The 15,917-nt window shown below is 39.9% G+C and overlaps 1 protein-coding gene and 1 long non-coding RNA gene across 2 annotated transcripts in view; one reads left to right on the forward strand and one right to left on the reverse strand.

Annotated features, from left to right (window-relative positions):
* Positions 1–11,971: 11,971 nt before the first annotated feature.
* On the reverse strand, positions 11,972–14,042 carry Tceal8 (transcription elongation factor A like 8). Its single transcript, NM_001014275.1, has 3 exons — positions 14,019–14,042; positions 13,526–13,593; positions 11,972–12,931 (listed from the first exon to the last, which is right to left on the reverse strand). Exon 3 carries the CDS (start codon positions 12,900–12,902, stop codon positions 12,549–12,551), a length of 354 nt encoding a protein of 117 aa, NP_001014297.1. The 5' UTR covers positions 12,903–12,931; positions 13,526–13,593; positions 14,019–14,042; the 3' UTR covers positions 11,972–12,548.
* LOC134484140 (uncharacterized) overlaps positions 13,491–15,917 on the forward strand; it is a 69,053-nt gene continuing 66,626 nt past the window's right edge. The window contains exon 1 of the long non-coding RNA XR_015646663.1: positions 13,491–13,616. This is a non-coding gene — a long non-coding RNA (uncharacterized LOC134484140). The remainder of the gene's footprint in view (positions 13,617–15,917) is intronic.

The following is a 15,917-nucleotide window of genomic DNA, read 5'->3' on the forward strand; positions in this document are numbered from 1 at the left end:
ACAGGTAATAAACTTAAATCAGGAACAGATAAACCATTTAACAGTGTCATAACTCCTAAAGACATAGAAGCAGTTATTAAAAGTCTTCCACCCAAAAAAGGCCAGGACCAGATGGGTTCAGTGCAGAATTCTATCAGACCATCATAGAAGACCTCATACCAATACTGTCTAAACTATTCCACAAAATTGAAACAGATGGAGCCCTACCGAATTCCTTCTATGAAGCCACAATTACTCTTATACCTAAACCACACAAAGACCCAACAAAGAAAGAGAACTTCAGACCAATTTCCCTTATTCATATTGATTCAAAAATACACAATAAGATTCTCCCAAACTGAATCCAAGAACACATCAAAACCATCCCAGGGATGCAGGAATGGTTCAATATACAGAAATCCATCAACATAATCCACTATATAAACAAACTCAAAGAAAATAAAACCACATGATCATCTCATTAGATGTTAAGAAAGCATTGAAAAAAATTCAACACCCTTTCATGGCAAAATCCCTGGAAAGATCGGGAATGCAATGCATATACCTAAACATAATAAAAGCAATATACAGCAAACCAGTAGCCAACATCAAACTAGATGGAGAGAAATTTAAACAATCCCACTAAAAATCAGGGATTAGAAAAGGCTGCCCACCCTCTCCCTACTTATTCAATATAGTTCTTGAAGTTCTAGCCAGAGCAATCAGACAACAAAAGGAGGTCAAAGGGATACAAACTGGAAAGGAAGAAGTCAAAATGTCACTATTTGCAGATGATATTATAGTATAATTAAGTGACCCCAAAAGTTCAACCAGAGAACTCCTCAGCCAGATAAACGATTTCAGCAAAGTGACTGGATATAAAATTAACTCAAACAAATCAGTAGCTTTCCTCTACTCAAAGGATAAACAGGCTAAGAAAGTAATCAGGGAAATGACACCCTTCACAATAGTCACAAATAATATAAAATATCTTAGTGGGACTATAACAAAACAAGTGAAAGATTTATATGACTAGTACTTCACGTCTCTGAAAAAGGAAATTTAAGAAGATCTCAGAAGATGGAAAGATCTCCCATTCTTATGGATTGGCAGGATTAATATTGTAAAATGTCCATCTTGCCAAAAGCAATCTAGATTCAATGCAATCCCCATCAAAATTCCAACTCAGTTCTCCATAGAGTTAGAAAAACAATTTGCAAATTCATTTGGAACAACAAAAAACCCAGAATATCGAAAATCATCCTCAACAATAAAAGAATTTCTTGGGGAATCACCATCCCTGACCTCAAGCAGTATTACAGAGCATTAGTGATAAAAAAAACTGCATGGTATTGGTACAGAGACAGACAGATAGACCAATGGAACAGAATTGAAGACCCAGAAATGAACCCACACATCTATGTTACTTGATTTTTGACAAAGGAGCCAAAACCATCCAATGGAAGAAAGATAGCATTTTCAACAAATAGTGCTGGTTCAACTGGAGGTCAGCATGTACAAGAATGCAAATTGATCCATTCTTATTGCCCTGTACAAAGTTCAAGTCCAAGAGGATCAAAGACCACCACATAAAACCAGATACACTCAAACTAATAGAAGAAAAAATAGGGAAGAGCCTTGAACACATGGGTACTGAGAAAATTTCCTGAACAAAACACCAATGGCTTATGCTCTAAGATCAAGAATCAACAAATGGGATCTCATAAAACTGCAAAGCTTCTGTAAGGCAAAGGACACTGTCATTAGGACAAAATGGCAACCAAGAGATTGGGAAGAGGTCTTTACTAATCGTATATCCAATAGAGGGCTCATATCCAACATATACAAAGAAATCAAGAAGATAGACTCCAGAGAATCAAATAACCCTATTAAAAATTGTGTACAGAGCTAAACAAAGAATCCTCACCTGAGGAATGTCGAATGGCTGAGAAGCACCTAAAGTAATGTTCAACACCCTTAGTCATCAGGGGAATGCAAATCAAAACAACCCTGAGATTCCACCTCACACCAGTCAGAATGGCTAAGTTCAAAAACTCAGGTGACAACAGATCTTGGCAAGAATGTGGAGAAAGAGGAGCATTCCTCCATCGTTGGTGGGATTCCAAGCTGGTACAACCACTCTGGAAATCAGTCTGGAAGCTCCTCAGAAAATTGTACTACCGGAGGACCCAGCTATACCTCTCCTGGGCATATACCCAAAAGATGCCCCAACATATAACAAAGCCACATCCTCCACTGTGTTCATAGCAGCCTTATTTATAATAGCCAGAAGCTGGAAAGAACCCAGATGCCCTTCAACAGAGGAATGGATACAGAAAATGTGGTACATTTACCCAATGGAGTACTAGTCAGCTATCAAAAACAATGATTTCATGAAGTTTATAGGCAAAAGGATGGAACTGGAAAATATCATCCTGAGTGATCCAATCACAGAAAAACACACATGGTATGCACTCACTGATAAGTGGCTATTAGCCCAAATGCAAACCAACCAGATTTCCCAGGGACTAAACCACCATCCAAAGAGTACACATGGACAGACCCATAGCTCCAGCTGCATATGTAGCAGAGGATGGCCTTGTTGGGCACCAATGGGTGGAGAATCACTTGGTCCTGCCAAGGCTGGACTCCCTCCCCAGTGTAGGGAAATGTCAGTGTGGGGAGTGGGAAAGGGAAAGTGGTGGGTGGGTGGGAAACACTCATAGAAGAAGGGGGAGGGGGGATGGAGAGGGGTTTGGGGGATGGGAAACCTGGAAAAGCGATAACATTTGAAATGTAAATAAAAAATGTCCAATAAAAATCTTTAAAACAAAAAAATTAAACTTCATTTAGAAATTTTTATTTTATTACAAATAGATTTTTTTCATATTTTCTGATTACATTTTATTTTCTTAGCAAGACACCCTTCTAAACAATTAGTATAATCATTAGTATAATCTCTTGGGAAAACTATCCAGCAACTTCATATAAAATTAAATGTTCATCTTGTCTAACAACACAGCAATTGTTCTTCTTGCTATTTCCTAAGAGAAATGAGAATTTGTGAGGACAAAAAGAGCTATAGACATATATATAAGGACAATATTTGTAACAGACAGAAAATGTATACATATCCCACAGTCTCTGAGTGGAAAAAAAAACATTCTGTATTTGCTTTGTGGAGTACTATGCAGAAATAATAGTAAAAGAAGAAACTACTAATGCACACAACTATTAAAACTTATTTTATGGGCTGGAGAGATGGTTCAGTGGTTAAGAGTACCAACTGCTCTTCCAGAGGTCCTGAGTTCAAATCCCAGCAACCACATGGTAGCTCACAACCATCTGTAATGGGATCCGATGCCCTCTTCTGCCTCTTCTGGTGTGTCTGAAGACAGTGACAGGGTACTTATATATAATAAATAAATGAATCTTTAAAAAGAAACAAAAAACTTATTTTATAACCTATGTATATATATATATATATAGATATAGATATAGATAGATAGGCAGAAAGATGGGTGATAGATAAATGACAGATAGATAGAGATAGATAGATAGATAGGTAGATAGATAGATAGATAGATAGATAGATAGATAGATAGATAGATAGATAGATAAAGGTGTTGTGTGAATCAGTCTTGTGTCAAACTTCATCTGTACCTCTCACTGACTTTGAACATTCAACCATGATTCTGCCTCCAGAGATCTGCAATGATAAGCCTTCCAAGTCCTAGGATTATATGTAGCTTTTAGTTCTCAGATAATAAAGCTGTTTTGTTTAGTTGGTTTATTCTTGCATTTGCTTCTTTAGATAACTCTCCTGTGTAGCTTCGACTGACCTTGAATTTTAATTCTCTTGCCTCCATGTCCCAGGTGTTCGGATTACAGGTATCTATCTCTTCACCCAAGGCAAAACCTAGTTTTATTAATATACATTAATTGCACAAAAGAATAGCCTTCATTTTAATATTTTCACAATGCTTATAAATGTACTTTGGTCCTATTCCCTCTCTTTTAGACCACTGCTCTTCATTCTTTTCCCCAGAGACTTTCTCTTCTACATGCCACTTATTTTATTTTTTAATTCTACAGTGGCTAGACAAAGGGTTTACTAGTTAAGAGCACTGGCTCCTTTCTTAGAGAATGGGGTTCAATTCCTGTTACCTGTAAGGTGGCTCACATTCATCTGTCCATAACTGCAATTCCAGGGAAGTCAATGCCATCTGGCAATGTTTGCAGACACCAAGGACACAAACGGGCCCAGAAATACACGAAGGCAAAAATATGCATACATATAAGATAATAATATAAATTTGAGTCCTGTGGTGGTAGTTCAAACCTTTAATCCAATATCTAGGAGGCAGAGACAAATGGAGCTCTGTGAGTTTGAAGTCAGCCTGATCTACAGAGCAAGTTCCAGGATAGCCAGAGCAACATACAGAAATTTTGTCTTGAGAAACAAATTACACACACACACACACACACACACACACACACACACACACACACACACACACATTTCTAGGTTCTGCATATCTTCATCTGAGTGTGTCTTGTTCTATGTAACACAGTGAGCTCCAGTTCCACCGAGGTGAAGTTTTAAAGCATTATCTGGATGACAGATAAGATTGCAGTTACAAACAAGAGCATACTGTACACTTTTATCTAAAGCTCCTCAACAGATAAATGAATATCAATTCTTAGGACTAATTAGACTGGTTTCTAGCAGGAAAATGAGTAAGAAGGGAAAGACTTTTGAGAAAGATGGAAATGTTACATTTTACAATTTTAGTCATATTGAGTTGCACACTTGATAACTGTACTTTTCCCTCTATGTAAATTTTTATCTGAACTTTCCAAAATCACATAGATGAGCGTCCATGCATCGTGAAGGCAAGAACATTGCTTTGCATGTTGCTGGGGTTTAGGTCCTATCCAAAGGAGCACAGTAAATAAATACAAAAATTATTAGGTCTTGAACATTATTAGTACCCATGGTGGCCAAATAGATAACGAAGATTTGGGTGAAGTGTGCTTTTTGTATGAAACTTGATTAGTCCATTTCCTGGCTTACTAAGAATTCTGTTGATCACTTATAGAGTTCTGACAAATGCAAATGCATTATTTCAAGCAGTTTTCACTGTCTCAAAATCTCGTGCATGGGGTTAGGGATTTAGCTCAGTGGTAGAGCGCTTGCCTAACAAGCGCAAGGCCTTGGGTTTGGTCCCCAGCTCCGAAAAAAAAGAAAAAAAAAAGGTCCTGCATTCCTTCCTCTGTGTTACATTGTCAACTGGTAAGATTGAGGAACAGATCGTAAACTGGATTAAAACTTGGCAGAGTCACACCCACATGGCTATTTTAGTCATGTTTATTTATTTCACTTTGAATGATCAGGTCCAGAAGGCAGCTGAATATATAGTCTTCAAACTCTGAAATGGATAAATAGATTTTGACTAGAATGGTCAGACATATAGGAGTCTTCCAGGAATTATCTATTGGACTGGATGAATAAACAGATGAAATGTGATCCTGTGACTCTGTGGTAAACATAAGTAAACATATGCCCTTCTAGAATCTCTCTCTCTCTCTCTCTCTCTCTCTCTCTCTCTCTCTCTCTCTCTCTCTCCATACATCTATAGCAGATTTAAAATGAATTACATACTTTCATGTGATGTTCATGACCCAATCCAGGGGTACATGTATGCTAGGCAAGTGGTCTGTCACTGAGCATACCTCAAAGCACCTCAGCCAAGTTCTTTCCTTACTGATTTTTTTTCTCACTTGCTCTTTTGTCACTGTTTTTTTTTTCAAGATCAGGTTTTTCATTGAGGCCTGGAATTTGATCTGTAGACCAGGCTGGCACTAAAGACATGGGGCAACACCACCAGGCTTCTATATATTTTTTTTGAGAATTATGTTACTTTATTGGACAATTTTTCAAAAGCAGCAAGGAAATGCCACCAGGTGACAAAAGATCTAATGGTAGCATCAATTTAGTTAACAATAGGGGGTGTGGCAAGAAGGTAATAGATAAGGGAAGCCTCCTAGTCAGGACCCACAGAAGTCCAATACTAAAAACAGGTTCTTCTCTGAAGCAAATGGAGCTGGAAACAAGGGAGAAATTGAATGACTGATTACTTACTATATAAGATAGTGAAAAAGTTAGAAATGGGACTGTATTGTCTCAGCTGGCATGGGGTTTAGATATCCACATACTCACTGGAAGACGTTAAAAGTGAAAATACAGAAAATAATAAAGATGAAGCAATAGCTTTTTAACAATAATATACTAGAAATAGTCACTTTAAATATTTTGCAATTTGTCCTTAATCTGTGGGGGAAATGGGAATACTGTAGTTGGCTTTGTCTTGTAACCAAGTGGCAGAAACACATTTCTGTATCAATGATGTATTTTTACAACATAGTTTCAAAATATAGCTAAAGTATAGGAAAGTGTGGGGATTACCTTTGTTACCAACTTACAGTGCAGAAACAGCATTAACATGAATACATATTGTAAATATTCAGTGTTGTGCTATTGCTTTTTATATTACAAATGAATTGGTTCCTTTATTTAGCATGTCTGAAAGTTGCTTCTCTTCTGCAAGGGAGTAAGAAGGCTAGGTAATGGTTCTGACAATAGCAATCACAACTGATAAACATACAGTTTTCTGAATTTGCTTTCCACAATCCAGTCTCATTTTATAGATGAATATAATTCATTTTAGGTTAATTAACCAATCTGATCTCATACTTCTAATCAGAAAATCTTACTCTACCATGCCCTTTCCCAATAAACTCAGTCCATCACTTTAGGTGGTGGGTTTCCAGGGCTTGGTTAATGATTATTTCCAAATCTCACATTTTGTGACCTGTGCTCAAGCAGAGTCCTCAGTGCTTGCTCACCACCCACAGCTGATGATGGTTACAGGGCTGATCACAGCAAAAATAGTGGTAGAAGAAACATTTTGTTTCGTCAAAGAGTCATGTCTAGCACACTATAAATGTCTTGGTTTTTAAGAAAGTAGATGTAAAAAAAAAGTAGCTGCCCTTCAAGAAAGAAGAGAACTGGTACCCCACAGTGATACGAGATCCATTTATTTGTCTGTAAGAATATCAATACACTTAACCTCATTGTCTTTCTTTTCTTATTACTTTGTTTTCCCCCTTCTTTCTTTGTCTAGTTGCCTCTCTTTGTATACACACACGTGTGGGACTTAAAAGAAAACTTGCCGGAGGAGTTGGTTCCCTCCCTCCTCGTTTGGGTGCCAGAGATCCAAACTCAGATTCTCCCGTTTGGCCGCAAACACCTTCACCTGCTGAGACGTCCCTGGGGCCCCCACTTTACATTTCTAAACCAAAGAATTTGAATTCTCACCTCATTACTCAAAGAATCCTTTAAGCCGCCAGAAGCTGGGGCTGAGCTCCAGAAAAGACGACTCAAAAGGTTAAAGCCTTCTTATGAATCCTGCAGAATTCTATTCCCAACACCTACATCCAGGGGCTCACAGCTGCTAGTAAAGACCGCTCCCACGGGGGAATCTGATGCTTCTGGTCTCCATGATCAATCTCACACAGGAATGCTCATAGCCACACACCGACACACACATATAATTAAAAGGTAACAAAAGCATCCAGGCATTGTGGCGCCAGCATTTAATCCCAGCACTCAGCAGAGGGTGTGGGGGCCAGCCGGGACTACAATAGTGAATTTGAAGACAGCCAGGGCTACAGTGAATGCCTGTACTGAAAAACCAAAATAAATAGATAGAAATAATACTTCATACTTCTTTGAATCCATGAAATATGGTACATTATATTACTAATGTCTGTTTATTTAACTAGAGGTGGATACCAATCTTGAAGTTTTCCAAAGGAGGAGACATCTACCTCTCTAAATAAGCATTTATTGCTAATTAACAATATTTATGTTTTAGAACCATAACATAAGATGCAGGTTTTGTTAGTGTTAATATCTAATTCGATAGATAAATTTTTTAAAATGTCAGAAACATTTCTTCAGAAGACAAATATGAAAAACATGACTGAACTTAATTGCACTGTTTCCTCTGTCGATGCCTTACAAAACAGCTTTAATTGTGTTTTCTCAATGATTTTATTTTAAATGTATGTGTATGCATGTGAGCATGCAGGAGAATGAAGGTGCCCATGGAGGCCAGCTGCATCAGATTTCCTCCAGCTGGGATCACCGCTGGGATCACCGCTGTGCCTATGAATGTGGACACTGGCAACAGCCCCTTACAAAGCATCTAAACCCCAGTTCAGTTGGATTGCCCTGAATCTCCAACTCAAAGACTGAGTCTGCAGTGTAGGGTTGCTCAGACAAGAGGTGAGAGCATTTTTTCCCCTTCCTTTACTTTCGATCATATATGCTTTTGGGTCTGAGCTGACAGAGCCTTGAGATGTCCTGCACTAGAGAGACACAGAGCTAACTCATCATAGAACCAGGCCAGGGCACATTTCAGGCCATTCTGGAAGTCTGAACAGGGTGGGTGGGACAAAAATGGGGGAGATCTTATTTGCTGGCTAACCTCATTTTTGCCAGTCAGTTGGGAGACTAGTTCATAGGACTCCGAAGCAAGGATCACCTCCTTATAGTTCAACCCCAAGTCAGAACCAGTGAGACACCTACCAGCTCAAAATCTGTCCTAACCAGTGTTTCCAGGGAGGAAGCTTTGAGGCTTTACTCTCTTCTCCTGAAGAAAAAACAGAACAATTTCCAAAAGAGAAAGATTAACAGAAGAAGAGATAACATGCTCAGGCTTGGGGTGGGAACAGCCCTCCAGGTAAGTCTGTCCAGGATCGCTCTCCTCTCAGCTCTCTGCTCTGAAAGTGGTGGTTCCTGAGCAGAGAAACCAAATGGCAGCCCTGTGCCTGAGTGACTCTCTAAGTACCAAGGTGATGAATGCAGCTTTTCTAGTCATCAGTCACAGTGAGTCTAGGCCCCTGGAACCTTACTCTAGCGGGAACTCCAACCCAGGCAGCATCCTTAGAGCTCTTGCAATCTTGAAAACTCATCTGGATTTGAATTTTTTCTAATATGCTTTGCTCATGTTACACAGAAGAAAATGCATACCTCAGCACAATGTTCAAAAAACTTTATCTCATATTTCTGGCCTTAGGCTTGTTATTTTTTTTCAAATGATTTAGATTTAATCACTGGAAGCAAACAATAGAAGAGATACATGTTGGTGCTTTTCACAAACGAAGATGGAGCAGACTGGGGGCTGCCCCTCGGCTTTTTAATTTTTAATCCTGTATTTCCTTGTAAACAGGAAGCTGTTAAGTTTTATATACAGAACTGTTAATAGTTCCCTTTTACATTCATGTTTATGCAAGCATTCTAACTTTTAAGTTTCAGTAAACGTGTGTGTGTGTGTGTGTGTGTGTGTGTGTGTGTGTGTGTGTAAGACTTTTGTGGATTGAGTTCTGCCTGAATGTATATTTGTGTACCACATGTATACCTTGTGCCTGTAGAGGCCAAAAGAGAACTTTGGATTCCCTGGGACTGAAGTTACAGTTTGTTGTGAGCCACCATGTGGGTGCAGGGAATTGAATTTCCTCTGGAAAAGCAGCCAATGCCTTTAACTGCTGAGCATGTTATCCAACTTCAATGCCGTCGAACTTCAGCACTCACCAATGTTTTATTCTATTTATCTTTCTTTATAAAAATTATGTATTCGTGCATTTTTTGTATATCAGTGCTCTGTCTTCAGACACACCAGAAGGAAGCAGATTCCCTTACAGACGGTTGTGAGCCACCACACAGTTGTTGGGAATTGAACTCAGGATCTCTGGAAGAGCAGTCAAGTTGTCTTAATAAGCACTGCACCATGTTCTCTCCAACACCCTTATTCCATTTACCTAATGCTCTCCATCTATATTGGAAAACACACTGTACACACCCATCGTCCTCATGCTTCAGTGTATACAGTACTCACCTGAGGCACTTGGTTAGCTATGTTGTATTTACAGCCCATCCATCTGCAGAATATGAGTCAAGCGGATTATATGTGGGCCCCAGAAGTCAGCATTTTCAAGATACTTCCCAAATGATGCTAATGTAGAAAATAAGACATTTTAATAAAGCATTTGCACCACAATCTTCACTCTCTCTCTCTCTCTCCCTCCCCCCCCATCCCTCCCTCCCTCCCCTCTCTTTTCTCTGCAATGATTTTTTATAACTCTGGAGAAATAAAAGTGCTTGCTGCAAAAACTGAGTGCTGTCCCGGGATGCACATGGCTGAGTACTAACTCGTGCAAGTTGTCCTCCACAAATTCTCTGCAGCACATGCAGCACACACACACACAATAAAAAATGTAATTTAAAATTTCAAAGGAAAAATATTAGATATTGGACACAGGGTACAGAGGGCTAAGAACAATAGATTAAGGAACTGAGCATGTCAGGAATACTTTTAAAGGAATCCAAATATCATTACTGAAAGAGCCTAAAGGGACTGACAATTCTGCTCTTCTCTCTAGTTCCACCTCTTTTAGTTTCGATTTTCTATTTTTTTTTGTTCTAAAATAAAATTAATTTTATGGCAAAAATAAAATTGTTTAATAGTATTTGTAAAAACGTGATATGTCAGTCAAAAATCAGAACAAGGGGTTGGGGATTTAGCTCAGTGGTAGAGCGCTTGCCTAGCATGCGCAAGGCCCTGGGTTTGGTCCCCAGCTCCGAGAAAAAAAAAAAAAAGAAAATACCCTTTATTTGACAGGATCAATGATCTATCATTTATACACTAGCCATCTTCTGCAAGTGCCTTCATCATGTTCGTAGTACCTGTCAAAGGTTTTCAATCTTTTGATACTAAGGGGAAGGTAGAAAGGGACGGTTATGGATTCTTAGGTACACTCACATCTTCACTTTATATTATTATCTTTTAGGAAATGAAATGTGAACCAACCTTGTGCAATTTATACATGTTCCCCGAGGGTCTCCTCAACCAATGGGACCTACCAATAGCATTTAGTTAGATTTTTCTTACAAGGCAGGCAGGGGCATGGTCTTTTTGTTTGAAGCAGTTCTGGTACCTGAGCATGCAGCTCTGTTGGCAGTGCTTACCTATGTCTAAAGCCTTGAATTTGATCCCCGGCATCATATACACTGAAAGCGGTGGCACGCACCTGCAACCCTTACACTCGGGATCAGAAGCTTAAGGTAATCTTACCCCACTTAAGGAAATTGCTCTAAAGCCTGGGATACCTGAGATACTGTCTCAAAAAGCAAAATAAAGTCAAAAGACACCACCCAAAATACCCAGTAATTCTCCCAGAGTTTTCATTCAAATGGATACCCTGGTCTACTTTCAAATAGGCTTATTATCTGGTTGGATCTCCTATGGAGAAAACGCCCAATGTTTAAAAATAAAAGGTTTTGTTTTTGCTAAGGATTCTACAAGAATCCTCAACTTAGAGTAGTTGTTAAAACAATTTTTGAAAAGTCTGTATGACCCTGCATGAATACATGTGTATCTTGTATAGAGACCAGAAAAGGGCATCAGATGCCTTGCAACAGGATTTAAAGGGAATTAAGATCTCAGCATTTCAGAAGCTGAAGGATTGCCATGAATATAGCCTGGGCTACAGAGTAAGACACTGCTTCAAAGAAAACAAAATGCCATATATAGTGGCACCACCTGCAATTGAACACTAGGGGTAGGGGTTCAACTGGGTTTCAAGGAAACCCAGTGGGGTCTTTATACTTAAGACCCCAGTGGCAGGATGCAGCAGAAGTGACCCTAGTTGGTAAGCATGGCAGGTCCCAGAGAAGAAAGGGCTGTGACTCAACAGCTTAAGAATGGCATGGAAGCCCAGCCCCCCACCTCAGCCTACCAGTCTTGCATCTGAGCACAGGTTGAGTGAGGCCATGTCCTCTCTCAAATATGAGTGCATACTATGTTCCACAGATTCCTGCGAGGCAAGTATTTTCCCCACGAAAAGACCAAGTCTTAACCAAGTGTGTCTATAATGATTGCCAGTTTTATTCCTCTGGCTAAGAAATCCAGAGGTAATTCCAGGTTTACATTTCTTTTTAATAGTTCATCAGGAGTTTAGTGCCTTTATTGCCTCTACAAGCTGGTTACAAATTAATTTTAATTAACTCCCACTTATTAAAAAAATCTGCAGTTCTTTGAGACATGTATTCATTAAAAAAATCAACATAAGCAAAAGGCAAAATTAAAACACACCACACCAAAAATAAGCAGTTAAGTTTTTTGATACGTATAATTATACATGTACACACATAATTAGGAATTTTCCTATATATGTGAGCTGATCCTAAATATGCTGCTTTTCAATCTGCTGTTTAATTGTATATTTCCATGCATAAGTGTGAAACTTTCCAACTGAAAGATAAACGTGGAAAATGGGTCAAAAATCCAAAATCCAATGAGATGCTGGTAACAACGAAACTACCTAAAAGAAAATACCGCCAGGTAATTATTATTAAAAGTAAAATGAAGTTCAAAGATACATCAGAAAAATGCTAAGAGAAAGAAAGCAGCAGCCACATTTCAATAGAGAAAAAAACGATTTCAAGGCCTGAAGCACACAGGGTAAGGACGGCTTCGGGAATGTCTTTGCTTCCAATGCATCAACACAAACTTATTTCTTACTCTTCTTATCTCTTCCCTAAGCCTTTCCAACTCATCTACTCCTCTTATCACTTCTTCAGGGTTCAGATGCCTTGCAGGAGTGTCCTCTTTAGGCTCTGGGCTGGGTTCAGCAGGCTCTCCTCGAAGGCTTCCATCAGTTTCCTCTCTCACATTTTCTCCAGAAGCCTGAAGATTTTCTCCTGCCTGCTGTGGTGGATCTTCTGAAGGATGGCCTTCATCTGCTTTTGGAGTGTTCTGGGGTGTTCCTTCGTTTTCGTCACAAGACTTTTGCATGTTGGTTATTTTTTCTTAATGAAGTAATCCTAGGAGGTAAAAACAAGAAAACAAAACCGACTAAGGTGTCAGGCAGATGGACGAGCTTTTGTGTTCCCATAGCGATTGACTTTTCTGATTCAGGTCTCTTAATTGCCAAAAAGTTTTCTAACTAGACAAGTCAGGCTCTGAGCTCCTGACTCCACCCCTTCCTCCACCTCCCCCCCTCCCACTGCTCTCTAACTCCATCTTCTCCTGTCCCGGCTCCAGCCCACCATTTTCCCAGCAGGCCCTGCAACAAACCTCTCCTAGCACTGAAATGGGAGCGGCGGGGAAGGAATTAACCCTTCCCTCACCACATGGCTTTAACACTCCCGCCCTTTCGAGCTTTTCCAAGTCCTCCCATCCTCAGCCTCTCACCAGCAACAGTCCGGTCAGCGTTCTCCTCTTTCTCTTTCTTTTAAATGTCTTTAGCCTCTCCCTTTCCTTCCTTCACCCCATTTCCGCAGCAGGATCCGCAGGGGCCTTCTGTGCTTAATCCGGATAGGGGGCAGCTGTGGCGCCCCTGGGATATGTGCTTTGGTGTCTTCCACACTCCTACCCCCACCCAAAAGGACCTCGAGCAATCGCACCCTTGCACTGACCTGTAGGTATCTGGAGATTTTCCTCTCTTCTTGCACCTCAATTATGTCGCGCCCAATAATCAAGAGTCCTGAAGAAAGACAGGAGTGCTTGGTGAGCATACCAGTGCCTAAATCAAAAGCTCTTGCTAACGAACAGCACAAAGTTTTTCCACGTCCCCCTCTTCTCCCTCCTTTTGTGGCAACCCCGCCTTCATCTCTACCCTGTTTCCCAGCAAGAGGGCAAAGAATTAGACAAGTTTTCCCCACAGTGTTATTGTTTCTTCTCTCCGTCTCTTGCATTTTGTCTTTCCCCCTCTTTTCTTTCTCTCTGCCCGACTCGGTTAGCTACCCCCTCGCAGTCTACCCCATTCCTCACCAAGCAACCCTAAATCTCTCGCACAAAATAGTTTAGCAGAACCCTAGGATAAGGGAAATAGTGCGGGACGAGCATGCTATCTGTTCTCTGTTCCCTCCACCCTATGGTCTCTTGAGCCAGCGCCCACTATTAAAGTACCTGGAAGTAGCAGGGCCACTCTTCTATAGCAGGACTGAGCTGCTACTGAGGAACTGGGCCTAGACTGTGAGGACTTCTGCACACGTCGACTGCTGGTCACGTGAGGACCGCGTCATCAATGAGCTCCAGCCTTTGGTTACCCCTCCCATTAACATGCAGCCCGCCCCCTACATTCCCTTCACTTGATACTGTCAATCTTTTTTCCTATTTGCCAATAGGAGACAATAAAACTGGTCTCGTCACCAAGTAGTATCTATTCACCTTACTCACATTACCAGGAAAAGATCAGTCCTTTAGGGTACATCGACCAATTCTCCTAATTTGGGAAATCGTCGCTTTCTCTCCCTTGCTCCCTATACTTCCCTTCCCCTCCCCCCAAATCCTACAGTCCACCATTTCTCTGGGAAGCTTCTCCGCCTTTAAAATGGGGGAAGGTTGTAGATGCACGCTTGGGGAGGGGGTGGGGGTGGGGGTGGGGGTGGGGATGGGGGTGGGGTGGGGGGTAGCGGAAGAATAAAAATCTAGGGAAGGAATGTTTAGCTTCACTGGCCCCCTTGAGTCGTATTTTGTTGTGTTCTGTCTTAAGAATCAGGTTTTAAAATGGTATCTAAAAAGGAATACTTCGTGCTCATTATTTCACACAGATGAGAAAATAACCTCATTAAATCAATTTTAAGGCTTCAAAAAGTATTCTAACGACAGCAAGTGAAATGACAGTATTTACAACATACTGATGTGTTGGGGTTTTTAAAAATCTTATTAAAATGGCACGGTTTGGAAACTGACTCTAAAAACAGCCGATTTGTCTTGTTAGTTTTGTATCCACAATCAGCTACTCTCTTCTGCTGAGCTTAGGCTATTATTAGATGTCTGAACTTTTAATTGATGACTGCTGGCAGCTTCCACTTGCAAATAAAGGCTTCAGACAGACCTCTTTTCCTTGTCCTTTGTGGGAGCCAGTGTCTTTGTTAAACAGAAAAAAGGCTGCTTTTCACTCAGTGAACTTTCGTGGAACCCAAAGAAATATGTTTGTTGGTAAACTTTTGTTATTAAGAACAGAATGTTTGTAAGGAAATAGTGCTCATAATGAAGCAGACAGGAGAGAGCTCTTTGTATGTCACTATTGATTGTGGGGCTTATTAAGCCTGTAGGGTTTTTCATTCATTCATTCATGGAACGCTAGATACTCTGATAGTATTCAAAGTCCTCCATTAAAATGAGAACCATCTCAGAGAACTCCATATACTACCATAGAGCTATTTACCCACATGTTTATTGCTGCTTTATTCATCATAGCAAGGAATACTATTCAGCTAAAATAAAAATGTAAAAATGTAGTTACAAGATTTTCAGGAAAATGAATGCACTTAGAACATTTAATATTCAGAAAGAAAAACATCACATATTCTCCCCCATAAGCAGAACCTAGCCAATAATATATATGGCTATAAACAAAGTTACATGTGGGTACAGTATAACATTCAAAAATGAAAGCAAGAAAGGGCTGATATTAGGAGGTGGGGAAGGATTGAATACAAGGAATGCATGTGAGATATGAAAGAGAACAGAAAGCTAATTATTATTTTCCTAGTCTAACTTTGTCACAGATGTTTTCTTTTTCTTTCTTTTTTTTTAGAGATAGATAAGTGCATAAAATATATTCGGTAGTGAAAGTGCAATGGGAAGCTCAACAGCTTCAGAACAGGTATTTTAACTGTACAGAAGTACACTGAGAGGCATACACTTTAGTTCTCATTAGTTTCATTGCCTGGCATTTTTTATTGAATTTTTTTAAATTTACATTTCAAATGTTATCCCCTTTCCCAGTTTCCTGTCCATAAACCCTCTATCTCATCCCTTCTCCCCCTTCTTCTATGAGGGTGTTCCCCCACCCAAGCA

This window comes from Rattus norvegicus, chromosome X (genome assembly GCF_021556685.1).
Source record: "Rattus norvegicus strain SHRSP/BbbUtx chromosome X, alternate assembly SHRSP_T2T, whole genome shotgun sequence".
Taxonomy (NCBI): Eukaryota; Metazoa; Chordata; class Mammalia; order Rodentia; family Muridae; genus Rattus; species Rattus norvegicus.

What these genes read in the sequence shown, in the direction of transcription:
- Tceal8 (NM_001014275.1), bottom strand. Translation starts at nt 12,902, where the DNA reads ATGCAAAAGTCTTGTGACGAAAACGAAGGAACACCCCAGAACACTCCA.